At 43.0% G+C, this 13783-nt stretch overlaps 1 protein-coding gene across 1 annotated transcript in view; it reads left to right on the forward strand.

Annotated features, from left to right (window-relative positions):
- LOC102806025 (uncharacterized) overlaps window positions 1–10326 on the forward strand; it is a 30053-nt gene extending 19727 nt beyond the window's left edge. Inside the window, exons 7-12 of the mRNA XM_085494191.1 lie at window positions 356–605; window positions 1122–1222; window positions 1816–1957; window positions 7352–7555; window positions 8581–8701; window positions 10124–10326. Of these exons, the coding sequence (XP_085350317.1) occupies window positions 356–605; window positions 1122–1222; window positions 1816–1957; window positions 7352–7555; window positions 8581–8701; window positions 10124–10289 (984 nt within the window). The 3' untranslated portion in view covers window positions 10290–10326. The remainder of the gene's footprint in view (window positions 1–355; window positions 606–1121; window positions 1223–1815; window positions 1958–7351; window positions 7556–8580; window positions 8702–10123) is intronic.
- The last annotated feature ends 3457 nt before the right edge of the window (window positions 10327–13783 follow it).

Genomic DNA, 13783 nt, shown 5'->3' on the forward strand with positions numbered 1-13783 from the left:
GAATATCACCATAGTGACAATATTAGCATAGTTATCACCATAGTGACCTTATTAGCATAGAATATCACCATAGTGACAATATTAGCATAGTTATCACCATAGTGACCTTATTAGCATAGAATATCACCATAGTGACAATATTAGCCTAGTTATCACCATAGTGACCTTATTAGCATTGAATATCACCATAGTGACAATATTAGAATAGATTATCACCATAGTGACTGCACTAGTATAGACTGTCACCATAGTGACAAAATTAGCATATTATATCACCCTAGCCACCCTACCAAGCGTAGCCTTTACTTGACCATTAACATCAATACCATGATTAAAGGCACACTTTACTTGACAGATTGATGCAGCAGGGGCATTGCCGCTATTAGTTGAGATGTTGAAGCGTGTGGAGCCGTTAGAGCAGGTTGCCGCGGCCAACGCCCTCTGGAATCTCACGTTTGATGACACAGTACGAATGAAGATAAAAGACAATGGAGACTGCATCCTAGCCTTGCAGCAACTCAGCAGAACAGGAAGTGATAAAGTTAAGACAGCTGCCAATGGTGCATTGTGGGTCATTGGACGTGATGATCGACCACCAACAAGACGTTAGTTTGAGTCTTTTGTTTCCATGGCAATAATTGCATCACCTTTTACCAATAACTTTAATTTATATTTTTGCGAAAAATTTTAATGCAATAAGTGATTTTCCGTTCAACTGCGAGATCTTGCGAGATGCATGAAAGACACACGTCGAACTTCTGCCGCAAAAATCGAACGATTTGATTTTGAACTCGAATTTCTTTATTTCGTAGCTCACATCGACCGGCCAATCTTCGACAGAGGAATATTGCTTAATCGAAATTGTCCATCATCAAATGTGTACAGCACATTATTAAGCATGGAAATGCCACCAAAATATGTTCGCGTTTGTCGAATCCCACGCGATGTTTGACACCACTATGACCTTTGTTTGTCCTGTTTTTACGTTTGATTTCACGCATAACGCGTGATTCTCGCAGTGAACGGAAAATGGTCTATTTTGAAATTTTCTATACTTATAGATGAAGAAAAAAAAATTTGATTTCAACTGAGTGACACTTGCTGATTTTTGTTGTTCCCAGGTTACAACAGTCGAAGTGGTAAATTCATTCAACCTCACGTGATGATTAGTTATCAATGGGGGTCACAGGAAACAGTTCTGAAAATAGCAACAGACTTAAAGGTAAGGTATAGGTATACATTGTTGGAGTCCCAGGAAACAGAACTCATTGGGAATTTAATATAGTTACTGTAAACATGTTAAAAAAGCGACATACTATTTTTAGCGAATTGTGTAAAAAAGAAGTAAGCGAAATGTTGATTTAGCGAATTTCTCTTGTCTTTGTTGATTTCCTGTTTTCACAATATTTGTCCGTCGCCTGCCAAAACAAATGCTCAGTTATCACCTCCATAAAAACAAAAAAAAACTGTCAAGTGTAATAAGGAAGCATTCCAGATTATTATGTTTTCTGTGTTTACAAAGTGTGTATGTGGAGAAAAAGACGTTGTTTGGCCACCGTTTCGAATTTATAATGAAGTCATTAGCGACATCTTAAATTAGGGAATTAGTTTTCCAGCTAAATTCACGTAAAAGACATGTTTTACAGTATCATACAAACAGCGCCTTCTTTTTTTTACTCCATAGGTTAGTAATAAACGCAAATGGCCGCCATTATGACGATGAGATCGAGAGAGCCTTCGACTTGTATTTAGTGTTGTTAATAGTGTTCCATACCCACTGTCATCAACTCTACTGTATTTTCTTTTCTGTGATAGGAAGCAGGTTACAACGTTTGGATAGACGTTGAATACATGGGTGGGTCTACGCTGGAAGCCATGGCCGAAGCAGTAGAGCATGCTGCAGTGGTCCTTGTTTGTGCTGCACAGAAATACAAAGAAAGTCCAAATTGTAGAACAGGTTAGTGTCTTGTAAATGGGCCTCATGCATGACCCCGAAAGGTCACACATCTTGGTGTGCACAACCCCTTAAAAGGTCACACATCCTGGTGTGCATGACCCTCTAAAGGCCACACATCCTCGTATGCATGACCCCCCTAAAGGTCACACCACCTGGTATGCACTGCCCCCTAAAGGTCACTCCACCGGGTATGCATGCCCCTTAAGGTCACACCACCTGGTATGCATGACCCCCTAAAGGTCACACAACCTGGTATGCATGACCCCCTAAAGGTCACACCACCTGGTATGCACGGCCCCCTAAAGGTCACTCCACCGGGTATGCATGCCCCTAAAGGTCACACCACCTGTAATGCATGACTCCCTAAAGGTCACACCACCTGGTATGCATGACCCCTTAAAGGTCACACAACCTGGTATGCATGTCTCCCTAAAGGTCACACAACCTGGTATGCATGTCTCCCTAAAGGTCACACCACCTGGTATGCATGACTCCCTAAAGGTCACACCACCTGGTATGCACGGCCCCCTAAAGGTCACTCAACTGGGTATGCATGCCCCTTAAAGTTCACACCACCTGGTATACATGACCCCCCTAATGTCACACCACCTGGTATGCATGACCCCCTAAAGGTCACACCACCTGGTATGCATGACTCCCTAAAGGTCACACACCATGGTATGCATGACCCCCTTAAGGTCACGCCACCTGGTATGCACAACCCCCTAAAGGTCACACCACCTTGTATGCACAACCTCCTGAAAGGTCACACCACCTTGTATGCATAACCCCCTAAAGGTCACTCCACCTGGTATGCATGACCCCCTAAAGGTCACACAACCCGCTATGCATGACTCCCTAAAGGTCACACCACCTGGTATGCATGACTCCCTAAAGGTCACACCACCTGGTATGCATGAACCCCTAAAGTTCACACCACCTGGTATGCATGACCCCCTAAAGTTCACACCACCTGGTATGCATGACCCCCTAAAGGTCACACCACCTGGTATGCATGACCCCCTTAAGGTCACACCACCTGGTATGCATGACCCCCTTAAGGTCACACCACCTGGTATGCATGACCCCTAAAGGTCACACGACCTGGTATGCATGATTCCCTAAAGGTCACAGCACCTGGTATGCATGACTCCCTAAAGGTCACACAACCTGGTATGCATGACTCCCTAAAGGTCACACCACCTGGTACGCATAACTCCCTAAAGGTCACACCACCTGGTATGCATGACCCCCTAAAGGTCACACAACCTGGTATGCATGTCTCCCTAAAGGTCACACCACCTGGTATGCATGACCCCCTAAAGGTCACACAACCTGGTATGCAGGACTCCCTAAAGGTCACACCACCGGGCATGCATGGGCCCCTAAAAGTCACACCACCTGGTATTCATGACACCCTAAAGGTCACACAACATGGTATGCATGACCCCTAAAGGTCACACAACCTGGTATGCATGACACCTTAAAGGTCACACCACCTGGTATGCATGACCCCCTAAAAGTCACATCACCTGGTATGCGTTACTCACTAAAGGTCACACCACCTGGTATGCATGACTCCCTAAAGGTCACTTCACCTGGTATGCATGACCCCCTAAAGGTCACACAACCCGGTATGCATGACTCCTAAAAGGTCACACCACCTGGTATGCATGACTCCCTAAAGGTCACACCACCTGGTATGCATGACCCACTAAAGGTCACACCACCTGGTATGCATGACCCACTAAAGGTCACACCACCTGGTATGCATGACCCACTAAAGGTCACACCACCTGGTATGCATGACCCACTAAAGGTCACACCACCTGGTATGCATGACTCCCTAAAGGTCACACCACCTGGTATGCACAACCCCCTAAAGGTCACACCACCTTGTATGCACAACCTCCTGAAAGGTCACACCACCTTGTATGCACGGCCCCCTAAAGGTCACTCCACCTGGTATGCATGACCCCCTAAAGGTCACACAACCCGGTATGCATGACTCCTAAAAGGTCACACCACCTTGTATGCAGGACTCCCTAAAGATCACACCACCGGGCATGCATGGGCCCCTAAAAGTCACACCACCTGGTATGCATGACACCCTAAAGGTCACACAACCTGGTATGCATGACCCCAAAAGGTCACACAACCTGGTATGCATGACCCCTTAAAGGTCACACCACCTGGTATGCATGACCCCCTAAAGGTCACATCACCTGGTATGCATTACTCACTAAAGGTCACACCACCTGGTATGCATGACTCCCTAAAGGTCACTTCACCTGGTATGCATGACCCCCTAAAGGTCACACAACCCGGTATGCATGACTCCTAAAAGGTCACACCACCTGGTATGCATGACTCCCAAAAGGTCACACCACCTGGTATGCATGACCCACTAAAGGTCACACCACCTGGTATGCATGACCCACTAAAGGTCACACCACCTGGTATGCATGACCCACTAAAGGTCACACCACCTGGTATGCATGACTCCCTAAAGGTCACACCACCTGGTATGCACAACCCCCTAAAGGTCACACCACCTTGTATGCAGGACTCCCTAAAGGTCACACCACCGGGCATGCATGGGCCCCTAAAAGTCACACCACCTGGTATGCACAACCCCCTAAAGGTCACACCACCTTGTATGCAGGACTCCCTAAAGGTCACACCACCGGGCATGCATGGGCCCCTAAAAGTCACACCACCTGGTATGCATGACTCCCAAAAGGTCACACCACCTGGTATGCATGACCCACTAAAGGTCACACCACCTGGTATGCATGACCCACTAAAGGTCACACCACCTGATATGCATGACCCACTAAAGGTCACACCACCTGGTATGCATGACTCCCTAAAGGTCACACCACCTGGTATGCACAACCCCCCTAAAGGTCACACCACCTTGTATGCACAACCTCCTGAAAGGTCACACCACGTTGTATGCACGGCCCCCTGAAGGTCACTCCACCTGGTATGCATGACCCCCTTAAGGTCACACCACCTGGTATGCATGACCCCCTAAAGGTCACATGACCTGGTATGCATGACCCCCTAAAGGTCACATGACCTGGTATGCATGATTCCCTAAAGGTCACACAACCCGGTATGCATGACTCCTAAAAGGTCACACCACCTGGTATGCATGGGCCCCTAAAAGTCACACCACCTGGTATGCATGACTCCCTAAAGGTCACACCACCTGGTATGCATGACCCACTAAAGGTCACACCACCTGGTATGCATGACCCACTAAAGGTCACACCACCTGGTATGCATGACTCCCTAAAGGTCACACCACATGGTATGCATGACCCCTTTAAGGTCACACCACCTGGTATGCATGACCCCCTAAAGGTCACACAACCTGGTATGCATGACTCCCTAAAGGTCACACAACCTGGTATGCAGGACTTCCTAAAGGTCACACCACCTGGTATGCATGACCCCTAAAGGTCACACCACCTGGTATGCATGACCCCCTAAAGGTCACATCACCTGGTATGCATTACTCACTAAAGGTCACACCACCTGGTATGCATGATACCCTAAAGGTCACACCACCTGGTATGCATGACCCCCTAAAGGTCACTCAACCTGGTATGCATGACCCCAAAAGGTCACACAACCTGGTATGCATGATCCCTTAAAGGTCACACCACCTGGCATGCATGGGCCCCTAAAAGTCACACCACCTGGCATGCATGGGCCCCTAAAAGTCACACCACCTGGTATGCATGACACCCTAAAGGTCACACAACCTGGTATGCATGACCCCAAAAGGTCACACAACCTGGTATGCATGACCCCTTAAAGGTCACACCGCCTGGTATGCATGACTCCCTAAAGGTCACACCACCTGGTATGCATGACCCACTAAAGGTCACACCACCTGGTATGCATGACCCACTAAAGGTCACATCACCTGGTATGCATGACTCACTAAAGGTCACACCACCTGGTATGCATGACACCCTAAAGGTCACACCACCTGGTATGCATGACCCCCTAAAGGTCACTCAACCCGGTATGCATGACTCCTAAAAGGTCACACCGCCTGGTATGCATGACTCCCTAAAGGTCACACCACCTGGTATGCATGACCCACTAAAGGTCACACCACCTGGTATGCATGACCCACTAAAGGTCACACCACCTGGTATGCATGACCCACTAAAGGTCACACCACCTGGTATGCATGACTCCCTAAAGGTCACACCACCTGGTATGCACAACCCCCTAAAGGTCACACCACCTTGTATGCACAACCTCCTGAAAGGTCACACCACCTTGTATGCACGACCCCTAAAGGTCACTCCACCTGGTATGCATGACCCCCTAAAGGTCACACAACCCGGTATGCATGACTCCTAAAAGGTCACACCACCTGGTATGCATGACTCCCTAAAGGTCACACCACCTGGTATGCATGACCCACTAAAGGTCACACCACCTGGTATGCATGACCCACTAAAGGTCACACCACCTGGTATGCATGACTCCCTAAAGGTCACACCACCTAGTATGCACACCCCCCCTAAAGGTCACACCACCTTGTATGCACAACCTCCTGAAAGGTCACACCACCTTGTATGCACGGCCCCCTAAATGTCACACCACCTGGTATGCACGGCCCCCTAAATGTCACACCACCTGGTATGCACAACCTCTTAAAAGGTCATACCACCTGGTATGCACAACCCTTTAAAAGTCACACATCCTGGTATGCATGACCTCCTAAAGGTCACGCAACCTTGTATGCATGACCCCATAAAGGTCACACAACCTGGTATGCATGACCCCTAAAGGTCACACCACCTGGTATGCATGAGTCTCCAAAGGTCACGTCACCTGGCATGCACAACCCCATGAGGTCACACATTCTGGTATGCATGACCCCTTAAAGGTCACACATCCTGGTATACATGACCCTCTAAAGATCATACATCTTGGCATGTATGACCCTCCAAAGGTCACACACAAAAATATGTAATTTTGCTTGTGTATTTTTCTCCAAAATTGTGATAAAAACTGTTAGTCCATGTTAATTTATGTCAATTTAGTCCATAATTATCTAAAACATTATCAAGAAATATGTAAAAATTTGCAAAATATAGCATCAAACTTTAATGGGAAAAATGATGATGTCCGAACTTTGATTTTTCTAAAACAATGGTGGTGTTTCTCATGGTTATTTAAGATATAGGGAAAAACTGGATTCGATTGCCAAAAACACATGTTTGTGTTTACAGTGACTTCACAAATGTGTTTCTAATTGTCTTCAAATTTTAAAAAGCCATAAATTTCATGTAAACAAACAATGTAACATAAATGCATTGTATGCATTGCATGGGACCCATGTTTTGATTTTCTTGACAGAGGCTGAATACACATATCAACTACACAAAGACGTTGTGCCGCTGTTGATGGAGTCGTACTACAAACCTGATGGTTGGTTAGGAATGCTGATGGGAGTGAAACTTTACATTGACTTCTCTGGTGTCTACACTTATGAAGATCAGATCAAGAAGCTCATCAAAGAGTTAGGAGAGAGAGGGAAGAAGGTCATGTCAATGGAAGAAGGTAATTTGCATATGGCGAGAGTAAGTTAGGAGCGAGTTAGAGGAGAGAGCATATGGCAGGGTTGTGTTAGGGGAGAGAGTAAGTTAGGAGCTAGAGAGGGTTAGAGGAGAGCATATTGTGGGAGTGAGTTAGAGGAGAGAGCATATTGTGGGGAGTGAGTTAGAGGAGAGAGCATATTGCGGGGAGTGAGTTAGGGGAGAGAGCATATGGCGGGGGCTGAGTTAGGGGAGAGTGTACGTTAGGAGATAGATCGAGTTAGAGGAGAGAGCATATGGCAGGGGTTGAGTTAGGGGAGAGAGTAAGTTAGGAGCTAGAGCGAGTTAGAGGAGAGCATATTGTGGGAGTGAGTTAGAGGAGAGAGCATATTGCGGGGAGTGAGTTAAGGGAGAGAGCATATGGCAGGGGTTGAGTTAGGGGAGAGAGTAAGTTAGGAGATAGAGCGAGTTAGAGGAGAGAGCATATTGTGGGGAGTGAGTTAAGGGAGAGCATATTGCGGGAGTGAGTTAGGGGAGAGAGCATATTGCGGGGAGTGAGTTAGGGGAGAGAGCATATTGTGGGGAGTGAATTAGAGGAGAGAGCATATTGCGGGGAGTGAGTTAGGGGAGGGAGCATATGGCAGAGGCTGAGTTAGGTGATAAAGTAAGTTATGAGATAGAGCGAGTTAGGGGAGAGAGCATATTGCGGGGAGTGAGTTAGGGGAGAGAGCATAGTGTGGGGATTGAGTTAGGGGAGAGAGGAAAGTTACAGTATGTGAATTCATGTCACATGATTTTAATTTTATTTTCGTATCACCATACAAGTTCATGGATTTTAGCATTTGTGTTGCATCCATCTTTGATTACCCTTATTATATAAAGATGGTTTCTGGTCCTGAGTTCTGTTTAATCATCTATGATTACAATATATTGACAGAAACTAGTGATAAAAAATGGGAGCATCTCTTTTTGCACTGACATGCATGCTGACCTAAAACAAGTCATTTGTTTAGCCTTGGACATATTATAACTGTCTTTGCATTTCACCAGAACATGTTGTGTCCAAGAAGATATCAACAATGGGCAGTATACCAACGTTGAATTACCATAGTGTATCCACTTGGGGAAAAGTAGATGTGCAGAACTGGTTGCAGGAGGTTGGACTACATCAGTGAGTTTGGTTTAATTATTTAAAAAAATGACAGCTAGCCTTCATACATACTAGCCTTATTCAGAACTTGTGTGCAGTTCAAAATGGCCACCAGGACCAACTAGCCTCATTCTGATTTCAAAATGGCCACCATGACCAACTAGCCTCGTTCTAATTTCAAAATGGCAACCAGGACCAACTAGCCTTGTTCTGATTTCAAAATGGCAACCAGGACCAACTAGCCTTGTTCTGATTTCAAAATGGCAACCAGGACCAACTAGCCTTATTCTGATTTTAAAATGGCCACCAGGACACACTAGCCTCATTCTGACTTCAAAATGGTTACCATGACATACTAGCTTCATTTGATTTTAAATTGGCCACCAGGACACACTAGCCTCATTGTGGTTTCAAAATGTCCACCAGGACATACTAGCCTCATTGTGATTTCAAAATGACCACCAGGACACACTAGCCTCATTCTGATTTTAAAATGGCTACCAGGACTATCTAGCCTCATTCTGATTCGAAAATGTCTACCAGGACCAACAAGCCTCATTCTGAATTCAAAATAGCCACCAGGACCATCTAGCCTCATTCTGATTTGAAAATGTTCACCAGGACCAACAAGCCTCATTCTGATTTTAAAATGGCCACCAGGACACACTAGCCTCATTTTGACTTCAAAATGGTTACCAGGACACCCATCCTCGTTCTGATATTAAAATGGCCACCAAGACATACTAGCTTCATCTGATTTTAAAATGGCCAACAGGACACACTAGCCTCATTCTGATTTTAAAATGGCCAACAGGACACACTAGCCTCATTCTGATTTTAAAATGGCCAACAGGACACACTAGCCTCATTCTGATTTTAAAATGGCCAACATGACACACTAGCCTCATTCTGATTTCAAAATGGCCACCAGGACATACGAGCCTCGTTCTGATTTCAAAATGGCCACAAGACATACTAGCCTCATTCTGATTTCAAAATGGCCACTAGGACATACTAGCCTCAATCTGATTTCAAACTGGCCACCAAGACATACTAGCCTCAATCTGATTTCAAAATGGCCACCAAGACATACTAGCCTCAATCTGACTTCAAAATGGCCACCAAGACATACTAGCCTCAATCTGATTTCAAAATGGCCACTAAGACATACTAGCCTCAATCTGACTTCAAAATGGCCACCAAGACATACTAGCCTCAATCTGATTTCAAAATGGCCACCAAGACATACTAGCCTCAATCTGATTTCAAAATGGCCACCAAGACATACTAGCCTCAATCTGATTTCAAAATATCCACCAAGACATACTAGCCTCAATCTGATTTCAAAATGACCACCAAGACATACTAGTCTAATTCTGATTATGATTATCGTGTGATAATGATGTATACACATAACCTGGAATAATTCATGTTGAATTTCAGATTCAAGGAGCTGTTCTCAGACTACAATGGCCGATTGATTATCCAACTTCAGAGGGTGCGGTCAGAGGCTCCAGAATTCTTTTACAATGCCTTGAAACAAGATGTTGGACTCACCAAGTTTGTGGATATACTGAAATTTACAGAGGCACTTGATAGCTTACTCTGATGCACAGTGAATGTAAATAAATATGTAATATGACCAAGTAATTTTATGCAATGAACGTGCCATTAGTGCAATGAACATGTCATTATGTGCAATAAACATGTCATTATGTACATGAACATGTCATTATGTGCAATGAACATGTCATTATGTGCAATGAACATGTCATTATGTGCAATGAACATGTCATTATGTACATGAACATGTCATTATGTGCATGAACATGTCATTATGTGCAATGAACATGTCATTATGTGCAATGAACATGTCATTATGTACATGAACATGTCATTATGTGCAGTGAACATGTCATTGTGTGCAGTGAATATGTCATTATGTGCAATGAACACATTCATTATGTGCAATGAACATATTCATTATGTGCAACATATCACTGATTTTGTTTGACGCAGTATACAAAATGTAATTAAAAATTGTCAACATTCTATAGTGAACATTTTGGTAAATCAATATTTTGAGTCATAAACATGTTGGTTAAACTGCATACATGAGAGTGAAATGAACATGAAAGCAACATGACTGAAGCTAGGTGAAAATGATATGAACATGCAGCTAAATTAACATGAAGGGAACATCACTATAGCTGAATGAACATGGATGGAACACCACTATGGCTGAATGAACATGGATGGAACATGACTGCAGCTAGGTGAACATGATATGAACATATAATGTAAACATAACAACAGATGAATGAACATGAAAGGAACATGTCACCAGCTAAATTAACATGAAGGGAACATCACTATAGCTGAATGAACATGAAGGGAACATCACTATAGCTGAATGAACATGAATGGAACATCACTATAGCTGAATGAACATGGTTGGAACATCACTATAGCTGAATGAACATGGATGGAACATCACTATAGCTGAATGAACATGGATGGAACATCACTATAGCTGAATGAACAAGGATGGAACTTGATTACATCTGAATGAACATGGATGGAACATCACTATAGCTGAATGAACATGGATGGAACATGATTACATCTGAATGAACATGAAAGGAACATAACTCCAGCTGAATGAACATGAAGTGAGAATGACTACAGTTGAACGAACATGATGGAAACATAAAAATAGCTGAATGAACATGAAGGGAACATGACTATAGTTGAATGAACATAAAGGGAACATGACTACATCTGAATTAACATGAAGGGAACATAATACTAGCTGAATGAACATGAAGAAAACATGACTATAGCTTAATGGACATGAAAGGAACATCACTACAGCTAAATGAACAGGAAGGAGACATGACTGAACATGAAGGGAACATGACTATAGCTGAATGAACATGAAGGGGACATGACTATAGCTGAATGAACATGAAGGGAACATGACTACAGCTGAATAAACATTGCAGATTGTAACACAAAAGTATATTCTGGTATTTTGAGGTTTAAGAGAACACTACCAAGTATGCGTGAAAGCAGTATGCTGATCATATTGATCAATGCTAAGTGTAGGTTGATGCGATCCAGTGCCGCCTAATTGCATACATTACAGTATCTTTTCCTAGCTTATGGTGATAATTTAAATTACAACAAAAATCAACTTTCTGTGACAGAATTCTTTTTCCAACCATGTGTACTTCTGCATCTGATAAAAAAACAAAGGTCTCAACAAATCAGTGATATGTGTTGTATCATCTTGAAGGTCACACTGTCCATTCTGGCATCTTTTCTTTAAAATAAATGACTGCCAACAACTTAGATTTTAGTAATTTTGGTATTTTTCTACGTAACGACAATATGCCTATTATCTTGCCTTTAAAGCGAGCAAGTCGTCACCTGCGCACACGCAGGAATTGAGTCCCAGGTGACGATAACAACACGCGCTAAAAAATGCAAAGGCTCGTGGGTAGACGCTTGTTTGTAAACAATGACATGCTATGGCCATTTGACGCATGCGCTGGTGACCACTGCCTCGCTTTAAATGTTTTGCAGTTGACATAAAAGCATCGTTTCTCCAAAGAACTTAAAAATATTTCGCTTTAGATCCACAATCGTGTTCTGTATTTGATTTTTTTCGGCCCATAAGCATTTTCTCTTAATTATGTTCCATTTTTTGTTGTTGTTGAAGATATCCTCTCCCTCTAGGGTTTTATCCTTTTCACCACCAGAATTTTCCGCCCAAATTTGTCTGCACTATTTTTATTCTCATAATCTTCAATATTTCTGGAAATAAACTCTAATTTTGAAGCCAGCAGACAAAATTTGACTCAATTTTCTGTTTTTACAAAAAATAATTTGGCTATTCTTATCTCAATCTTCTGAAGGAAAGTGCAGACTATAAACAGAACTACTGTAAAACGACTAATTTTCACTGGGTTTAAATTTCGCTGATTTACCATTTCACGCATATTAAATTTTATCATTTAGGCTTAGATAATGTGTTCTATGCTAAATTTTACATACTCACTGGGTTTTAATTTAGCGCATTTTCGAATCAGAGAAATAAGCAAAATTAAAACCCAGTGAATAATTAACCCCTTTACAGTATGTGTATTTTGTGAATTTGGGATGTAAAGAGGAAACTGGTGGTGAAATGGTTAATGCTGGTTCATAAGTGTGATATTTAATTTTTTTTTTTTTATATTATAGTTTCATTCGCACATGTTTTCAAACTCAGATTTTCCGAAACAAAACTGGATTACATTACTTCAGCTGTGAGCACTACTCCTGAGAGATCATATGGCAGGCATGTTTTATTTTGTGTTCACAACGTGTACTGCTCAGACCCAGGGAATACAATGTTCCTTGAAGGTGTGGCCCAAAGCACTTCTCTGATATGTGACGTGAATCGATGAAATCGTTCGTTCGCGACATAGACACTGCTTTAAATAGTCGTTGTCTGTTAACAAAAAAGAAATTTAAAAGCCAGTGAAAACTAAATGTATTTACAGTATTGTCTGAAACAGTATTCAGAAAAAAACATAACAGACAATTTGTGAATATGCTCAAAATAGTGCAATTGAAAACTAATAAAAAATAAGGATTTTGCAGCATTTAAGTTTAAACCCAATCAGACTGAAATCTGACATACCATAGTCATATGCTTCAATAGGTGATTTTCCGTACAACTGCGAGATCTCGCGAGATGCATGAAAGACGCGCGTCAAACGTCTGCCGCAAAAATCGAACGATTTGATTTTGAACTCGAATTTCCTTATTTCGTAGCTCACACCGACCGGCCGATCTTTGACAGTGGAATATTGCATTCGAATATCCTCTTTTAATCGAAATTGCCCATCATCAAATGTGTACAGCACATTATTAAGCATGGAAATGTCACCGAAAATACTTTCGCGTTTGTCGAATCTCACGCGATGTTTGACGCCACTACGACGCTATGACCTTTGTTTGTCCTGTTTTTACGTTCGATTTCACGCATAACGCGTGATTCTCGCAGTGAACGGAAAATGGTCTGTTTCTATGGTTAAATTTTTATGGTTTTTTGTT

This window comes from Saccoglossus kowalevskii, chromosome 20 (genome assembly GCF_978046115.1).
Source record: "Saccoglossus kowalevskii chromosome 20, keSacKowa6.1, whole genome shotgun sequence".
Lineage (NCBI taxonomy): Eukaryota > Metazoa > Hemichordata > Enteropneusta > Harrimaniidae > Saccoglossus > Saccoglossus kowalevskii.